Source organism: Solanum stenotomum, chromosome 12 (assembly GCF_019186545.1).
Source record: "Solanum stenotomum isolate F172 chromosome 12, ASM1918654v1, whole genome shotgun sequence".
Taxonomy (NCBI): Eukaryota; Viridiplantae; Streptophyta; class Magnoliopsida; order Solanales; family Solanaceae; genus Solanum; species Solanum stenotomum.
This window is the reverse complement of record NC_064293.1, coordinates 40236348-40257121: the sequence shown is the minus strand read 5'-3', so window position 1 is coordinate 40257121 and position 20774 is coordinate 40236348. Positions and strand designations below refer to the sequence as shown.

Genomic DNA, 20774 nt, shown 5'->3' with positions numbered 1-20774 from the left:
ATTGTGATAAAGGCCAATAAAGATACGATGTAAATGAGATGCGAAATAATGGGAAACGTTACAAATATCAATTGCAACATTAATATTTGATTTAGAAGTAATAACCAATCAATGACTGATTAATGTATAAACATAAATATTAACCGTTAAGGCTATGAAGTCAATGTAAGTGCCTATGTGTCATTAACAATTGAATTATTTGATATAGTTACCATCAAGCTTGTTACAACTCCATTATAAACCTTAACCACAAGGAGTATGGAATGATCATTAAAACGAAAAGAAGAAATCACATAATCAATCCATTTATGTTGATCTCCAAGCTATCATATTTGGCCAAACTATAATTACTAAGTTGAGTTCATTGATTGATGGATGTTTCGACCTCATTGTTTAACAAGGGACGAACCATCGCTCAAATAATCACTTAATAAAAAATATACTATATTCTTTTCAATCATAAAAATTAGTGAGGAAACAAATTCTTAATACATACATATCAAATCAATCCAGACCTTTGCAACTCTAGAACAAGAGCCACTTCAATGGAACAACACAAAGCAATCAATCACTCTTTCCCTCTTGGGCACCGATTTCTTGCAAGTAATGTTCAGCATCCAAAGCCGCCATGCACCCTACAAAAGCATGCCCCAAAAGAAAGAACAAAAACAACCTTAAGCCATATGTTATCTCGAGAGGAAGATGCGGAGTCAAGACGCAGTTTGTTGCACTCGAAGATCAAAGTGATAAACGAAGCAAAAGCACATGGATATAATCATCACAAGTACCAAAGTAACGAGTGTCAAAGATGTTAAGGTTATCAATACCAGTATGCCAAGGATGCTGATACATACAGCAAGAAAATGTTTTAAAAAGAAAAAGGCCAGAGGCACAATTAAAAAAAATAAAAATCTAGGCACCAAAGGCAAAGGTACCAACGTTACAAAGCACACCCAACAGACATCAAATTATCTCACAAGGTTCTCCATATGTACACTGCATCCAACAGGCATCATATTTCTTTCACAAGTACATAAGCATAATGTAAAATGCAATGCTGAATGGAAAAGGCCAATAGAACATTGTTCAAGAACGTAAACCTAAACTTAGTAGGATCCTTGAGACACATTCCTGTAAATTAGTAACCAGAAGTGCAGGACTAAATAAAATATGTGAAGCGTGCAAGCAAGTCCTACAATGTACACCATAATCATCATCCATATACAATCATGTCTCCCAGAAAATCACAACACCTCAAGACAGAACTAGAGTAATAATGAATATGAGTTGCCCAAATAAAAGGCCCATATCATTTCTGTAGACTATCAGCATCTGACATCTTAACAAACTAAATCTTACAATTGAATAAACCTTTTTTGAACTAGAAAATCAATATTGACTATAACACATCACAAGGACAACCCTTAAAACTTGAACACTGAGTTTTTATTTTTATAAGAGAAGCTAAATAGGCAACAACAAACCATAGATATCTTTGTGGCTATAAATTATCTCATTTAGGGTAAAATGAAAAGTTTAAAGTTAAACTGTTACAAAATATAGAAAGATGTTTTGGGGACTGACTAAAACAAAAGAGTAATACATAAATTGGGACCAAAGGAGTATTTGCTTTGCAATCACTCTGTCTGAGATATATCTTTAGGAGCTAAATCCTGCCTTAGAATGGTAAAATAGTTGGGGAAAGACCCATTCTTTTGTCATAAAACATCAAAAGCAGAGAAACAAGTCCTGCTTCTTTCATCACCAAAAAGTCCATTCGTGTGATGCATTATCAAAAGTTCAGATTCTGGTTGATGCTAGTATTTCATTAGTACGATCAACATTGGTTTAATAGGATTGAAATTTTATGATTATAGTTAGTAAAACATGGGGTCACTAACTCTTGAGTCCGGAACCTATTTGAGTGACAGAGAGAGAAAATTGACCAAAATAAGCTACAATTCTAGAAAGTAACTAAAATAGGGTTAGTGCAGTTTTTTCTTCCGTTTTACACAAAAAAATATAAACGGCAAAAATTAGACTGTTAACGTCTATATTTTAACATAATATGGAAAAAAAAAAATCTACTTTATAGAGTGTAACTTAACTTTTTCTTACACTTCATAAAGTGGAAGAAAAAAAATTGTTTTACAAAAAGGAAATTTTTACATTTACACTAAATTATGTCTCTTTATGCAATTTTTGCAGTTACGATAGTTTTTGGACAAATATACTCAACTTTTGGTTGAGAAGACATTTTTTCTGATTGAAATGAAGAAAAATAGAATATTAAAGATGTTGAAGGTGCAATGTTTGATCGTGCTTAAATAGAGCTTGGAGGAGTTTTCAGATTAAAAACAATAAAAATGCATAATGTAATCATTTTTTCCGTTTTCATGATATGTCAAATCAATATGATTGTATGAAAAACACTACAAAAATCGCATAAAGAGACACAATTTAATGTAAAATGTAAAAAATATTCCTTTTTGTAAAGTAGAATTTTTTTCTTCCACTTTATAAAGTATCAAAAAAACTTAAACTTTATCAAGTGTAAGAAAAAGTAACACTTTATAAAGTGGAATTTTTTTTTGCTTTATGTTAAAATATACACGTTAACAGACTAACGTTTGCCATTTATATTTTTGGATAGAACGGAAGAAAAAACTAAACTAAGCCTATTTTAGTTACTTTCTAGAATTGTGGCTTATTTTGGTCGGTTTTATCTCTTTAGCTCAAAAATAGGTTCCGAACTCCTAACTTCCCAAATGTTTTAACAATTCCTAAAAGATAGTTTAGGATAGACTTTCTACCTAGCCAAAAAAAAGGGTTAACCTAAGCACTTGGAAAGATACCATATCACAGTCTGCCGAAAAAATTGTATTTTTTTTCAAAGAACTTTCTACTTGGATTGGTTTCATATCAAGGCAACTTTTTTACTAAAATTAAAGACAAGCAAGAACATTAAACAATGAGAATTTTAAAGTTTCATAAATCATGGTAAGTCTAAACCGTGATTAGGTCTGCTCCCCACCCACCCCACACATGAAAAAATAAGCACTTCTCTAAATACTACTTAACTAAATCATTATCAAGTAATCTATTTTACGAGAAATTCCACCTACGATACCAAAATCAAATTGACACAGCTAAGCTGGTGGTGGTTCTTTGTTCTTCTTCTTCCCCAAATATTACACCTCTTTTTCTTCTCCATTAGCAGTGCAGCCCCACCTCTGGAATGGAGTCCTTACCCTAAAACCTTGTCAAAGAACATTCACACTTAACTACAAGGATCAGAGAAACAATCAAGTGATACTTTAGGCGGCATGGTGCGTTGAAACCCTCTAAGACATTCTCCACAGTACTATAACTTTCTTTATATCAGACTTCCATTCCGTTCATTCTAGCTTTCAGTAGTTGAATACTAAACCATTATAAATGTAAAAAATATCAAACAAGAGTGTAACACAATAAAGACAACCATAATGTCACTAGGAGGTATTCTATTTCTTCAGCAAATATACAGACGACATAGATGCAATGAGTGCATTCTCTACTTTGTCGATACAGCTAAAAGTTCTCTATACAAATGAAACATGTGACTGTTAAAATTTTGGGCCAATATCAATAAAAACAAATGTCAACAAGCATGTTTTCAAGAACATCAAAGGGCATCAGACTAGTGATAGATATTTAAATTCTAAAAGGTTATAAATTACAACAAGAAAAAAGTAGCATTCATACTCAGGCAAACAAAACCAAACCACTAACCTGAGCCAGCAGCAGTAATAGCTTGCCTATACTTCTTATCCTGCACATCACCAGCAGCAAAAACACCCCTAACACTGGTCAGTGTCGTCCCCGGCTTAGTTACTACATATCCATCAGAATCCAACTCTAATTGCTTATCCAAAAACTTGGTAGCTGGTTCGTGCCCAATGGCGAAAAACAAGCCTGAAACATTCAAATCAGAAACTTCTCCTGTAACAATATTTTTCACCTTCAATCCACCCAAAAGCTTTTCCCCATAAGCCTCCACTACAGTAGAATTCCAAATCACCTCTATTTTAGGGTTACTCAATGCCCTATTTTGCATTATCTTCGATGCCCTAAATTCATCCCTCCTATGAATAATATACACTTTCGAACCATATTTAGTTAAAAAATTAGCTTCCTCCATAGCAGAATCTCCACCACCAATTACAGCTAATGGCTTATTACGGAATATCGGGGCAGCGCCATCACAAACGGCGCAAGCTGATATCCCCTTATTCCAGAAGCCATTATTGCCGGAGCCGGGGAATTCAAGCCTCTTAGCCACAGCACCAGTAGCGAGAATAACGGCGTCAGCTAATACAGTCCTATCATCAGAAACAACTTTGAAAGGACTTTTAGAAAAATCAACTTTAGTTACCGTTTCAGTATAAATTTGTGTCCCAAAACGAATAGACTGCGCACGACACTTTTCCATAAGCTCGCCGCCGCCAATACCTTCGGGGAAACCAGGAAAATTCTCAACATCTGTGGTGGTCGTAAGCTGACCGCCGGGAGCTATGTCGTTAGCCATCCATCCTTCGAAAAGGATCGGCTTCAGCTCCGCGCGGGATGCGTAAATGGCAGCTGTGTGAGCTGCAGGGCCACTCCCGATTATACAAACGCTAGTTTTTAGGGTTTTATGAATGTCGTCCATGGAGGAAAATTTAGGGGAATTCGCGGCGGCGGCGGTAGTGAGGGTGGCGATGGGAATTAGGTTACAGGCTTTTTTGAAAGTATTTAAGAGTTTTGGCCAACAGTTGCCGGTCATATTTTTCCTTTGAAGTTGACTTTTAGCTTGTTGCTACTATTTAATATGAATATGAATATTTGAATGGTAATGTGTACATATGATATTGGAATTATATAGTTTTGGAAGCAAAACATATTTGGAATCCAACTACATGCTTAACTTAGTTCAATATCTTATTTGGAGAATTAAAGCCCAAGTTATTCCATTTAATTAGTAGTTTATTAAAAGAACACAATTAGTATTTTTTGGAAAAACATAATTTTGAATCTCAATACAAAATTAATGGAAATTTACATTAAAAAATGAAGATTATTATTATGTATGCATTGAAACAAATCACAAAACGTCTAGTTTTTTAAAAGTCTAGCAAGATCATAAGTTTAAACTATAAACTATAAAGGTTCATCACATATATTTTGTGATAAAACGTAAAAATGTGAGACGGATCCTAATAAATATTATAATTTTTGCTCTTGATGCCCATTTCTTTTCTTTGCGGGAAAAAAAAAGGAAAAGAAAATTGTTAATAAGAATTAAGAAGTGAAGAAATAAAGAAAGAGATTTAGCTATCTTAATGTGAAATCTAGGAATAATGAATGAATTTTCTTTGGATAAGGACAATTCAAAGAATCACATCCAAATATACTATGATAGATTATAACTCGTATCTCATAAAAAGAAATTCTTTGGCTTCTACTTTGAGTTATCTGATTACAAATAATAAACAAGAATGTCACTTTTTTTTTCCCAACAGAAGTATGTGTACGTACACCTACTTTCTTTATTTTCATATTAAACCTTCAAAATACGATGGATTGACAAATTCAACTTTTCTAATTACAATCTACTAGTATTTTTCAGTTTAAAATGTGATGGTTATGTTTGACTCACTCCGTTGTTGTTTGTTTTTAATTACATCGCTCATTTGACTTGTCAAAGTCTAAAACAAATTACATAATTTTGGAACATCTCGATACCCTCGAAAAAATCAACAATATACATAAATCATAATATTATATTGTCCATTTTTTAAAATTTTCGGGGTGTCTTCCTCTTTCCAGTTCAAAGAAATAGAAAGAGGGGTTGCTAGCTTGAGTCATTAGACTGTTTTTTTATACCTTTTCTATAAGATCTACTTTCACATCGAGCCTAAGTTTTTTATTTAATTAAATAAGTTTGGTCTAAGGTCATTGCTCTTTCCCACCTATTGACAAAGTAGGTTGATGGGTAAGCGTCCCCTTGCAATGGTGTGGGGATTAGAGGTAAAACAAATTTTTATTTTCATGGTCAAACGCCCAGGGTAATTAAAGCTTTCCGATCAGATTTTCTCCATGGATATAGCAATGTGATTTAGACGTGATTGGGCCGAGGAACACAAAATGGAAGTCCAGTTAAAAGAAAGAATTTTAGGCCCACACGAAGGGCCAGATCCCCAGATAAAAGAACGAAACAACTTCACAAATAGATGTAGCAAAGTGCACTGCTTAATTTAATTCTATTGTGATTCGCAATCATAGTTTCCCCAAATTTTGCTATTCGTTTAATTTGTATAATTCCTTTGATTGTATAAATCAGAATTTTGTATAATTTGGTTTCTAATTGTATAAATTCAGAATTTGTATATGCTTACCATCGCTATTTGTATACAATTTATGAAAAATTCACAATAAATTACCCTATTTGTATATCGACTGACGAAATATATAAATGGAGTTCTAAAAAAATTATAAATGTATAAATACATAATCTGTATATACCTACCATATTTGCATATTCGCAAGCGAAATTTACAAAGGGTGTGAAATATACAAATCGCAGCCTCCATAGCAAATGAACCTATAGTTATGGAGCGTAATTATCAAAGTTATAATTACAGAGCCTTATTATGTCTATTATGTTTGCAATTTCTCAAATTTTCTCTTAATTTAACATTTTGCCCATATGCATTTCAATTATGTTCACAAGTCAATGTTGATTGATTTCATTTCCAACCTTGACAATTTACTCCTGCTTTTCTTCTCTGTCATGTGAGTCTACATTTGCAAAACCTACTACACCCATAATCGTGATTCGTGGCTGACATGTTGCTATATCTACATACTTTATACAGATAGACTATAGTATATATTATTTGATTATATTGCTCAAATGAGATCTAGTGCTTTATATGTTAATGAAATGATCCTCTCCATATATATTAGTTAAACAATGTTTACCAACACAATCTTCATGTATCAAATGAGCATGGTTGACGAAGTCATGGGCAGAGCTAGAGGGCATAAAGAGATTATTTAAATCTCATTCACTAGAAACATTATATTAGATAACGCTGAATATATATTTCTCTATAGAAAAGAGAAATATAATTAAAGGTGATTATCTATATTATTTGGTGATGTAATGCTTGCAAAATTGTATTTGTTGAAAAAAATGAAGGATAATATTTCATAATCATTTTTTTTGTAATAAATGTCACCATCTTAATTAGTTCAAGCTTTAGTTGAGCCTTGAACTTTCTAAAGTTAGTTTCCTTGAAGTCAAATGTATTTAATTAAGTTTGTATCATAATATCGATAAATTATATTAAGACATTACTTTAATTTCTAAAGAATTTATGCCTTATCAAACATAAATTTGATTGTTAAAGGATAAAATCTAAAACTAGCTCGTTTAAAGGTCAAAATGTCGTCCTAACTTTTTGAAAAATGCAACTCTCTATATAATGTTGGCTAAGAAATAGCCTTTGCCCACTCTAATCTGCTTTTATCAGAGTATGAAACCTAATCTACTTAGCTAAAACCAAAAAAGTCAGTGAGCAAAACTGATGTGAAAATGATAAAAGGTTAAGAAATAAAACCTTTATCTCATCACCAATTAAAGGAATCAAAAGTGATTGTCATTATGGAGACATTTAACTAAATCAACTTTTCTAAAGTTTGAAAAATAGGATGGCGCCATAAAGTCTATATGTTCAGATTTTCAACCCCTAAAAAAACAAATCCTCAACACCTTTTTTTATTTTAAATTTCTCAATTTTTTACTTATTCAAAGTAAGTCAAATAAAATGGCCTTGGGTTAGGTGGTCAGCACATCTTTCAAATCTTTATTTGGTACCTACTACATTAATAAGATTGTCACTCCCAACGTGAAGTTATAATATGAGTAGTTATCAAATTAATCACAACATTAATGCCATAACACAAGGTTCAAATTTGAAATTTGAATACTGAAAACTTCTTCATTACATCAATTTTTAAAAATAATTTTTAGTTTTTCTCCATATGCATATTTCAGGGGGAAACACAAGGACTGACAAAACTCCGTCCTAGACTCCTAGGTACAGAAAATAAAATTATATTATATATAAGAATAAAATGATCTTTGTTACTACTTTCAAATTGAATAGAAGAAAATAACTTTCTCGTTGTAAACGATATACAAAATTAAAATTAAGTTTAAGTTTTTATTGGGGTAGACTAAAAGGTATCCAAATATAAAAGGTATTATTATTTTTTATTAACAAATTGAATAAAGGTGTCATATATGTTACCATGATAAAACAACAACTAAGATTATGTATAAGATCCGTTCACCTTTAATAAGAAATCACTTATTAAAAGTTCCAATGCCATGTATTTTTCCTTATTAATGAGTCTTCTGAATGCTTCCCTTTTAACGAGTATTACCCTAGTGAATTCAGATTAGTTAAGTCTCCAAAGGATCGCGAAATGAAAAACCAAAAAAATATGAAAAAAAACTAAACAAAATCACAGCTCAGGCAATTTTTCACCTGAATTTTTTTGATTCTAATGTACACTAAAACATGACGGAAAAAAACCCAAATACATATGAAGTGATAGAAGAAAAAAATAAAATAGAAGCTCCTCAACATATACTAAACTAATACTTTACACAAGAAACATAATTTGTGTTTCTCTTTTTCTCTAATTAATTACTTCTCCATAGCTAATTGTAATTAACAATTAATTTCATGGCTGATGAGAACTGGTTTTTCCTCCATTGAAAGTGAATTCCTCTTAATAAAATCCAAGCAATCAGCTATAGCTTCTGCATAAAACGAATTCGAACGTCCGTACGATTTCAATCTATAATCACAATTACTTTTGTTATAATTTCCATACATAGCATAATCTGCTTGTTCGCTCACCAAATTCTTGTTGCAGCTTCGTCCATTAAATTGATCGCGACTATCTTTCGTATCGTTAAAATTCTTCTTTAGTAAACGAATGGCGTGTCGATAGGATGATCTCCATGATCTGCTGAAGAGTCTGCACAAATAGAGGAATTTAGCACGGAGTCTTTGTACTGAGAACCTTCTGGAGTTTAGCTTAAAACCTCTTGTAATTCCACAACACCTTCTTCCAACTCTTTTATAACTCATATAACCCATGATGAGAAATTTTTGTTGAAAATATAGTGAGAAAAAAAATTTCTGTTTTTTTTTTCTTTTCTTGTTATGATGAATGAAGATTTGAAGAAAGAAGGACTTTATAATTAAGGGAAATATTTTAGTTCAAGTTGGTGTGGAAGGAGAGAAGTTGGGAGATGATGGTACTTATATATATTGGTTGGGTTTTGGGGGATGCATGGGGGTGGGTTTGATGGAAGCTTTTAATTTGAAATATTGCTCTAAAGCGGAGGTAAGACTTAAAAACAGATTTGACGGGGGAGTTTGTGGTAGAATGGTAAGTATTCTTTTATTTTTAATCAAAAGTCTTGAGTTTAAGTCTTATTGGATACGAAGTCATCTCGAGTATTTTTGGATATAAAATCGTTTTTGTTAAGGAGCGCTTTATTTTTCAACGTGGACTTCTCGATGCAAATTTAAATTTAATCAGATTTCAATGTATGTACTAATGAGTAATAGCTAGTATAATAATATATATTTTTAGGTCCGTTTTAAAAAAATAAAAGTATCAGCAAAAAATTACTAATATTAAAGTAACTTTGAGTAATTTGGTGAAAATAACAAAGCTTTTTCTTAATTTTTAAAATTTTGTGTCAATCAAATGATATTATGTAAATTGGGACGAAGAAAGTATATGAATTTTGATCTTTTCACTATATAGATATGAGAAGAATCACAATTTATAGTATTTATATATATATAATTGTTGACTATTTTACTTTTAATTTTAAAATATTAAATTACTCTATTTTAATTTAGTTATGTAAAATTAATTAAATTGACTCTTAGAAAAAAAACCTAACAATTATTTTGGGAAGGAGGGAGTATTTATATATATTATCCGCAGAAAAATAATGAGGGTATGATCTCAGAAGATTATCATAATCTGATTATGTATAAACAAGATTTTCTGATTATGTTAGTATTAATTATGTAATATTTAATGGGTTAATTCTAAGGGTCGGTTTGGACAAAATTCGAGTTGAATTTTTTTTTTTTTAATGTTGAAGTTGCAAACAGAAAAATTGTGGAAGAGACATTGTGTTTGTATAATTGGATTCCAATATGCCATAAAAAAAACATTTATATAGTCTGGCCTTGAACTTTAATATTCGATATTTTTGGGAAATATTGGAAAACTTGTTTGATGAGTTTTTTAAAGTGAAATAAAACATATTTCTAATTCTCTTTATTCAAGTATAATTCTGGTTCAGAAATGGGTGCATATTTACAACTTATAATATAAATCTAGTAGAATTCAATAACTCTCGCGATATTTTTTATAATATTTAAAAGATCACTTATTTAATAAGTAATATGTATAAATCAGAAATCTAGTCCTTTTTGAGCTCATAAACTTTAAATTTTGTTCAAATACAACTTAAATTTTTAAATATTATTTTTTAACTTTAATTAAATACTATTAAAAAAAAAGAGTTAAAATTATAATTAAGATTAAACAAAGTAATTTTTTTTGGTATGGTGGTGGGGTTGTAGTAAAAAAGTCTCTGTTTCACAAATTAATCAAGTGACTGGAGTGGTTGAAAGATAAGATAGGCATAACAATTTAAACAACAAAACTGATGATCAAACTTCAATCATGCAATACACAAGGGTCCATTAATTAATCAATTAACAATTAATCTCGATTCTTAAGTCTAATTAGTCTCACAAATCTGTCCCATCAATTGCATAGTTTACTTCAAAGGCCAAACCTGTCGGTAAAATATTCCACTAAAAAAATTATTATACTACTCTTTATATGGTCTACATTACTTTTATAACTTGATGATGATTATATACAACTAATATTCCATCATCAAAAAAAATGGACGGTACAAGTGACTTTCAAGACATTGGTGTAATATAATATTATATGAAAACATGGTGCATATAATAAAAGCGGTGAGCAGTTTCTAACCACAAAAATGCAAATAAATGATTAATTAACTCATAGATATTATTTATATTGTGATAAGAGGACAAGACTGCATGCATGGACAATATAATTAGTAACAATATATTTTTAATTAATTACAAGGATTTAGTATTATCGATCACGATCCAAAAACAGAAAAAAACAAAAAAAATTAAGTTAGAGATAACTTTCTTGAATTTATTAATCCAGTGATTTGTTTCTTCTTTCAGTTTCTAGTTCTCTGTGTCATAGTTAAATATTGGGGAAAAAAACATTAGTGTAGTAGATGATTTTCCTTTATGTATAATTGCCTAGTAAAGTAGGGAACTAATTTTTTGTTGTTTTGTGTTTGTTGTTTGATTAAGGTAATCTAATTAATAAGATTACTTATAAGTTAGTATAATAATACTATAATAGTCATGCTTCATTGCAACAACTATATATGACTTGTATGGTTTATAAAGGGCTGGATGAATCTAGTAGAGTCCCTTAAAAGAATTAGCGTGCATATTTTCACTTTCTCCGTTTGTATTTTACGTCATTTAAAAAATAATTATTAGTATGAGAATTTTATTTATATTAATTGAACTTCTTTTGAAATATTTTTATTTAAAATATCCGACCACCATTTTTCAAGGGCTTGAATTCTGCTTTTGAAATGCCTACTATTAGCTTAGTTTACAAGCTCTATTGAATTACTTTTGCTATATGCACCTAAATGACGTTACTTTCCGATGAATAGTCTTAGGTCTTAAGAAATGAGCTACAAAATCTGTAATTAATGTTAAGGGTGAAAGATTTTTTTTTTAATTATTAAAGCGATAAATAAAAATAAAAAACTATTTTTTAAATATGGAAAAAAAAGTAAGCCAATGAATTATCCTTTAGGATGGATGTTGTTGAGTACTCTCTAGCTAGTCTGCTTAATTTGATCAGCACCCTTGAAAATAAGACCCGCCTTGGGTAAATACATTTATAATTAATTCAATTTATTTTAATCCACAGCATAAATTTAGCTCAACTAAATTAATTGATTTAAACTAAATATATAATCCAAATTAACCTTAAAAAACCTTGTCATAATATTTAAATAAATCATTTTACTTTTTTAATAATTTCAACTCATTTTGAACCGTCTAAACTCGAATCATTGATTCTTTCAGCTGTTGCGGCTGTTTGCTAGTCTCCATGAAATATTAAAGCAGTTAGCCGTAAAGTCATAATCTACAAAAGCACAAATTGCGGGGAGCTTGACAAATACATGCATTTCCAATTGCCAATTCACTAACTACTATATGTACTATGATACCTCAATTCATGACTAAGCAACATACATATAACACTCAGAAGATCATACTATAAAATTAATAATAATATTAATGTGAACTCAAAAGCACATGTAGGTTACCCCCTTTTTTCATTTTCTAGGCAAGTTTTAGGTGAAAAGGTCTAGGTCCTTTGTACATCATTTCATCACTTTTCAAACCAATTGAGAAGTGGCATTTCAAGGTGGAGGCCAAGTGTCTATGTCCAAAACCAAAAGGGAACACATGTATCAACAAAATGTAACACAATAATAATAAAATGACAAATTAATAAAACAAAGAGGAAATGTTTGCAAGTTGATCAGTCTCATGAAGACCTACATGTTCCAAAGTTTGGTCTCTTTGCTAGTGTGAAAAAAACACAATTCTTGCTACTTGCTACCAACTTATATATCTTACAATTATATAGGATTTGAAATTAAGATTTGGTTGCATATTTTATGTTTTGTCACTCTTGCACATAAAGTGGCTGCCACTCATCAGTCTAGTGCAGAGCAACTTTTTCATTATTTCATGTTTGATATTTATATTGGAGTCTGACTAAATTTAAATTCGTGCATTATAGGTCTATTTTGTGGAAGCGGCTCTTCCAACATGATTTTTTCCATTTCAAAAATATCAAACCCTAAACATCAGTGGTAGATTCAGAATTTTCATTAAGGGGTTCGAAAAATAACAAAAGTATAAACGTGCGAATAAGACAACAAAACACAATTCTAAAAAAATAGTAGTATATAGTTTATAGATACAAAAAATTAATTTTGTTACAAGAGACTGAAAAGTGATTTAATGCTAGGCTTTGGGAATGGGATCCTTCAATTTTTTTGGACTAAAAATATAATGTTGACAATGAGATTAGAACCCTAAACGCAGGGGTGGAGCCAAAAATTTCACAAAGGGTGTTCAGAAATAGCACAATAAAAGTTCTTTTTAAAAAGTAGAACTAGTGAGGTTCAAACACACAAACACTTCCTCTTTTCAAGGAGATGAAATCACTGGGCTATAGAAGTTTGTTATGTTAAGAGTGTCCAAAACATGTTATTTAATCATTTTACTTGTATATACAATATTTTTTTTCCGACGCAGGGTGTCCAACCATGTGGCTACGCCACTGCCTAAACGCCAGGGTCGGTTTTTATAGAGATCTATCACTACACCACATTTTGCTTCTTGTTTGTGAGAGGGTTAAAATTATATATTTTACCGAGAAGGTTCGGATAAACCCCTGACACCCACGTAGATTCGCCCTGCTAAACATCTACCTAAGGTGGAAGAATCTCATGTTGGTATAATGTAAGTTGCGAGTGAATCTCTTCGTTCTCGTGTTAACGCAGTGACAATAATGATATACAGCAATACTAACTAATTAATTGGACATACACTGCACTTGATAGATTTATTTTCATTTCCACGTACATACTCCCTCTATTCATATTTTGTTTTTCTCTTTCAGAATAAGCTTTTACACGTCATTTATGATAAGATTAGTATAGAAGATAATTTGATTAATTTATCCTTCTTCAGCACATTAATCTATTTTTAATAAATAAGTTTAAAAAAATTACGTGCCTTTTAGTTTTAGAATAAATAATGAAGTGTGCGATGTTTCAAAAATACTTTATTTTTTCTTGACATTTAAAACATGACAATTAAATGAAAATACAAAAAAGTAATTTTTTCTTCATGCGTTATCTAGCTAACATTTGTATATAAATTTTGGATCAGATTTTATAATCGATCATAAATTTGATTAGATTTTCAAATATTTTTATGTTCCTACAATTGACTTAGATCGGTTTTTTGGGACCTTCATTCAAAAAAAAAAACTTTATTACGGAAGCTAGTACTGTTTGAGATATTAATGAGGGGACAGGGATTAGAAGTAGCATAGAAATCCTTGTCCAATGTTTGATTTTAGACATGTATTACACTAATACTATACAAGCAAATTGGAGACTGATTTGAAGTCCTTGTCTAATGTTTGAAATTTGGACTTACATGTTAGATAATTTGTCATCATTTTAGTCCTAATCAAGTGCATTATATATAATCCGATATTTTTAGTGGCAAAATAGTTAACTCCATTCACTTTAATTGTTATTTTAAGTGGATTTTGAAGTTAACAAATTAGAACACGACGTGACGTGCCATGTTTTGATTTATTTATTATTGTCCATTAAAGAACTACCACAATTAGCAGGCAAGAGGACCCCCCTATTGATATTGACTGACATGTCAATTAGCATTAAGTTGGCCTTTTGCATTTGGTTAAAAAACTTCACATCCAATTATACTGACTTATCATAGTTATGATATTTAATAATAATATAAAAATATAATATTAATTAAATATGAGTATAATTTAGTGGAAAAATTACTTTTAATTTAGGGAAAATGGTATATAATAGCTAACTATTAATTCAAATTAAATGCTATAAATATAGTTTGATTTAATTGTACCTCATAGCAAACTGTTGTTATTTCACCTCTCTCCTAGTGAATCTCGCTCGCCACTCTCGTTCTCTCCCTCGCCTCTCTCGTTTTTTATACAAACGCAAGTGTATAAAGTGCGTTTGTGTTGGTATAAAGCGAGAGAAAATTGTATATATACATATATTTTCATTCCCCTCTCTCCCCTCTCCCAGATCTCGCTTTCTCACTCGCCTCTCTCACTTTATACAAAAAACGCAAATTGTATAAAATGCGTTTGTGTTTGTATAAAGCGAGAAAAAATTGTATATTTACATATATTTTCGTTCCCCTCTCTCCCCTCTCCCAGATCTCGCTCGCCACTCTCCCAGATCTTGCTCTCTCACTCGCCTCTCTCACTTTATACAAAAATGCAAATATATAAAATGCGTGAAAATTGTATATATACATATATTTTCGTTTCCCTCTCTCCTCTCTCCCAGATCTCACTTGCCACTCTCCGACATCTCGCTCGCTCACTCGCCTCTCTCATATGTATACCAAAGCAGATTATACAACTATTTTCTTTTGTATATGTATAGCAAAATATACATGTTTATGTTTGGGTTGAAATCAAATGGGCCTAACAGTTGCATGCAGCATTAAGCTCCGAAGGACAATCTACTGGATCGGCCCAATTCTTTCTCATGGCTTCAAAACCCAAATTTTATGGCTCAATTTTAATTTTGGGAAAACNTTGCTCTTTAATTTATGGATAAACTACCTTATTAGACATACATCACTACTATATATACTAATATTATCTTTACTTTCAAACAATTACATATATTACCACTTTAATTTTATATCATTTATTAATATATTATTTGAAGATACAATTAGATACCCACATCCCTTAAAACTAGGATGGATTAATTATCTGCTTAATTAACTCTTTTATTCCAAATCAACCACTATCTCTTAATCCTCCCTCCCATATTTATCACTCAAATTTCACCATACAATTTCATTCCAACAATAGCTAATCTACTCTCTTCTTCTCAAGATATCATCACCATGACCAACAAATTCTTCTAAACCCAAATATTATTTTGTATTGTTCATTTATAATGAGATCAAATCAAAGTAACTGCTACAGAGAAAACTTTCAATTCAAAGTGGGTCTTGATTGTTTGTCTTCGAAAGAAATGAATCTTAGTTTGATTATGTTATGCCACAAAGCAAAAGGATCAAAAAGAGTATTGTAGAGAGTTTTTGTTTGTTGGTGTTCTTTAAGGCTTTCTTTGGTTATTGTGACATTGATGTGGTAGTACCAATATTACTTCAATATTGCCCTTGAAACATGTGTATCCAATAAGTAGTAATCTTAATTAAGATCTGAGTTTGTATTTTTAGTAATGGGGGTATCTGAACATGTATATGTATCCACCATTTAAATTCGGATGCATGATTTTTAACAACACCATGATATTAATGATACGACATACTCTACAGTCGTGATTTGCTCTTAAATTTATGTGTTTCAGCTACATTTCATAGTTAGACACACATAATTAAATGTATATGCTTATTATGTATTTGAGATACATGTTTTTGGATATAACTTATGAAATTCAGATACACATAATTAGATGTATATGCTTCTTCTTTTTGTATATTCCATATTTAGATACACATAATTAGATGTATATGCTTACTATGAATTCGAGATACATGTTTTTGGATATAACTTATGCAATTGATACTTGATACATCAAATTAATACTAGATACATATAAAAGATACATGAAATTAATATTAGATATATATATAAATAGATACCTTAAATTAATACTAGATACGTATAACAAATTAAATACATGAAATTAATGTTAGATACTTCTATGATACATATGAATGTACTTGTATGACACTCATGCATCTAAGTGTTTAGTTTATTGGATACATCATATATTGATAATAGATACATCACATTAATGAATTTATTATTTTAAGAGTAATAATTTGAAATTAATCAAATTTACATTACCAAGATATACATGTTTTTATCTTATATTAATAATATTAATGAATTTACTATTTCAAAGAATAATAAAATGAAATTAATTATCTATGTATTTTGAAAATTCTCAATTACTCCTCTAATTAAGGAAATCAGTTACAACCAATTAATTTAAATAAATAAATTTTGTATCTCAATTTTAAAATTCGACAGATACATGTATCTCATGAATTCAGACTCATGTATCCAAAGCATGAAATATGATAAAGGAAGCAATATTTGAAACTATTGGGAATCTTAATAATTAAGAACTAAACTAGTGAGATTTATGTGATTTTTCCCTTAATTTATTATCTTCTCATTTTTGAAGTTTGGGTTGAAATCAAATGGGCCTAACAGTTGCATGTAGCATTAAGCTCCGAAGGACAATCTACTGGATCGGCCCAATTCTTTCTCATGGCTTCAAAACCCAAATTTTATGGCTCAGTTTTAATTTGAGAAAATTGTATGAAATAACAAACTATTAATTCAAATTAAATGTTATAGCCATAGTTTATTTTAATTGTAATTCGCAGCAAACATCTCATTTTTTTGCCATCTGATTTGGTATATAATTACTCATTTTCGGTATATAATTAGCCATTTTATACATTTTGGTATAACATTTATAAAATGCGTTTGTCTTTGTATAAAGCGAGAGAAAAATATATATACAAATACAAATACATATATTTTCGTCTTATACACTTATAATTATACATATACATATTTTATTATACAAATTACAATGTGTAAATGAATTTATACAAAACTGAACAATTTGTATAAATCTAGATGTTTTTAGCGAATTATACAAATCAAAAGCTCCATAGCAAACAAAAAATTTGTTATGGAGTGCAATTATGCAAACTATAACTATAACATACAAATATGATTTTTATGTTTGCTATATGTGAAAATTGCTCTTTTAATTTTGGGAAAACTATCTTATTAGACATGCATCCATATTATATATATACACGAATTCTATATATACTTTCAAATAATTATCTATCGTTCCACTAATTCTAATTAATAAAAGAACTCTGAGCTCACAATTTGATTAAAAAAAAAGAATTTATTTTTTTGAATTTTAAATTTTAAATTAATTTGGTAGGTAGTTGATTTTGTGCATTTTTCAAGGACATCTTCCTTTTTTTTTTCTTTTTTTTATTGACAGTTGTTTTCTTTCTATTTTTTAAGATTTTTTTTATTAATAAGTATATACTATTAGACAATTAAAAAAAGAGAGGTTCTATCCATATATTGAGGAAGATACACCTAGATACATGTATGTTTGCTACCATATACACTAAATTAGGTGAGAGATGAGCGAGATAGTCATGTATCCTAGATATATGTGAATCCCACTAGATACATGTTGTTTGTTGTATGTATCCAATGTTATTTACATGTATATGGGATAACAAATACAAAGGAGAGTGGCGAGCGAGATGGGGAGGAAGGTGAGCGAGATAGTCATGTATCCTAGATAAATGCGAATCACACAAGATACATGTTGTATGTATCCAATGTTATTCACATGTATGTGGGATAACAGATACACAGGAGAGTGGCGAGCCAGATTTGTCTACGCATCACAGATATATGCAAATCCAATTAGATATAGTGTATCTAAAACAAATTAGACCTAATTTTGACCTTATATATATCAAGAACACGTATCTGTACGTATTTATATGCACCACAATCTGATAAAATTCGTAATGTTACAAATTGAAATGTATCTAATAATTAACTCCTAAACTAGTGTAATTTTTGTAAGTTTTCCTTTAATTTTGAGTTTTTTGTCTCCATGGCCATGGCTAATGCTTACTCTGAATGTTGATGACTTCTTTGTGTTGCCTTACCATTGGTGTGAATTTGATTAGTACGTAGAATGAAGAATGTAGATGCCCCATTTGGAAACATAAAAATTATAAAAATAAAATTACAAAAGTAGAATGGAAAGCATACACAAGAAAAATGAAAAACACGAACAATTAGTAAATTATAAAAATAAAATTACAAAGGTAGAATGGAAAACAGGGACAAGAAAAATGGAAAACACTAACATTTAGTAATATTATATTTTAGATGCTATGAATATTACAAAATGTTCGTGTTTTTCATTTTTCTTGTCCCTGTTTCCCGTTCTACTTTTGTAATTTTATTTTTATAATTTTTCTATGTTTCTATTTATATATATATATATATATATTAGATTTTAGATGCTATGAATATTATACTAAATGTTCATTAAAATAGATCATCAACCTTTGTGTGAGAAAATTAAAATATTTTTAAAAATAAAATTAAAATAATTTTCCAATTACATGGGATTAATTTTTAAAATTATTTTAAAATGATTTATATTTAATTATTATAATTAGTTAAACATATGTTTTTACTGTGTTTTCCATTCTATGTTTGCAATTTTATTTTTATTTTCAATTTCTCTCTCTCTCTCGAGAAATTGAAAATAATATATATATATATATATACACACTAAATGTTCATTAAAAAAGATCATCAACCTTTGTGGGATTTTTTTTTACCGTATTTAACTTATAAATATTTTTTTAAAAAATAAAGAATAAAATAGTTTTTTACTTTCATGGAACTAATTTTTAAAATTGTTTTAAAATAATTATATTTAATTATTCTAATTTTATTTTAATTATTTCAAAATATAATTTTTGTGGTGCTGACACATAAGCGTTTTTTCCTCTCCTATTATATATATATATATATATATATATATATATATAGATTATAACAAATAAAATACGATTTTTATATTGCTGACACATAAACGTTTTTTCCTCTTCTATTAGATATAATCATATAGATAGATTATAACAAATAAAAAACAAATTTTGATCAGAAACTTGAATGATCTTTTCAATGATCACTGTTCTTACTAAATTTTTCGCCCTTTATAATACTAATAACAAAGATGCAACAAATTGTTTATATTGAGTCTTCATAAAAATTGTCAAAGTAACTGAAGGAATGAATACTTAAATGGATGATGTTGAAATAAACGTTGTAAAATAGGACGAAATGGTTGGTTTTCGAAACTTAAGGACCCAAAACGACATTTACTCTTCTTTTACGTTTCTCCCACATCGAGCTCAGTGAGAAGTTTGCAGCAGAATAAGAATAGTAGCGAAGGAATAGAGTTCGTCCCTTCGGGGACATCCGATAAAATTGGAACGATACAGAGAAGATTAGCATGGCCCCTGCGCAAGGATGACACGCACAAATCGAGAAATGGTCCAAATTTTTTTGCCGGTCGTCGGCGCTGATGCTCCGGTCAGTCTGTATTTTTTGGCCGTTCGGCGGCGGCGCACGGCTATTCTAGTTCAATTAGTATATTGTGATTCTGTTTTACTTCCCCAATTTATTTGCATCTGAAGTTTTATCAGAATCCGCAAATTCATGTTTTTGCTAATTAGGTTTAGACATGTGATTGACAAAGTTTTTTTTCTTTTGTTTGTAATTCTCTTGTAGTTGGTCAATCATTTTAGTTTAGATGGTGAATCGAGCACCGGTCAGAACAAATAACTCAGCCTTCATTGCTATGATTGCTGATGAGGTGATTCACTATTTAATCTTTCACTAATAATCAATATGCTTTCATATCTAACTTTACAATTTGAATCTGTTACCTAAAAGGAGTGGAGGTCAGGATTAGGTTAGAAGGTTTGTAGGTAGTTGAGTGTTGTTGCACTTCCTTTTTTTCTTCTTCTATGTGTACTAGTATTAGTTGCTTTCATTTGATTTGTATCTTGCTGTTTTGCCCTCATATTTTCTTGCTACCATGCTTCAATTTTTTTTTC

The 20774-nt window shown here is 30.1% G+C and overlaps 2 protein-coding genes and 1 non-coding gene across 3 annotated transcripts in view; 2 read left to right on the top strand and 1 right to left on the bottom strand.

The window, feature by feature from the left end:
- LOC125847658 (zinc finger CCCH domain-containing protein 1-like) overlaps positions 1-20774 on the top strand; it is a 180152-nt gene that overhangs the window by 41490 nt on the left and 117888 nt on the right. The window lies entirely within an intron of this gene.
- On the bottom strand, positions 292-4831 carry LOC125847656 (thioredoxin reductase NTRB-like). The gene is made up of 2 exons (XM_049527302.1): positions 3772-4831; positions 292-635 (listed from the first exon to the last, which is right to left on the bottom strand). The coding sequence occupies exons 1-2, from the start codon at positions 4802-4804 to the stop codon at positions 565-567; spliced, it is 1104 nt and encodes a 367-aa protein (XP_049383259.1). The 5' UTR covers positions 4805-4831; the 3' UTR covers positions 292-564.
- Positions 20118-20220, top strand: LOC125849598 (U6 spliceosomal RNA). Its single transcript, XR_007444675.1, has one exon. It is a non-coding gene; the product is annotated as a U6 spliceosomal RNA (small nuclear RNA).

What these genes read in the sequence shown, in the direction of transcription:
- LOC125847656 (XM_049527302.1), bottom strand. Translation starts at nt 4,804, where the DNA reads ATGACCGGCAACTGTTGGCCAAAACTCTTAAATACTTTCAAAAAAGCC. An exon ending in TATTACTGCTGCTGGCTCAG is followed by an intron (nt 636 to 3,771) that starts GTTAGTGGTTTG and finishes ATGCTTTTGTAG; the next exon opens with GGTGCATGGCGGCTTTGGAT.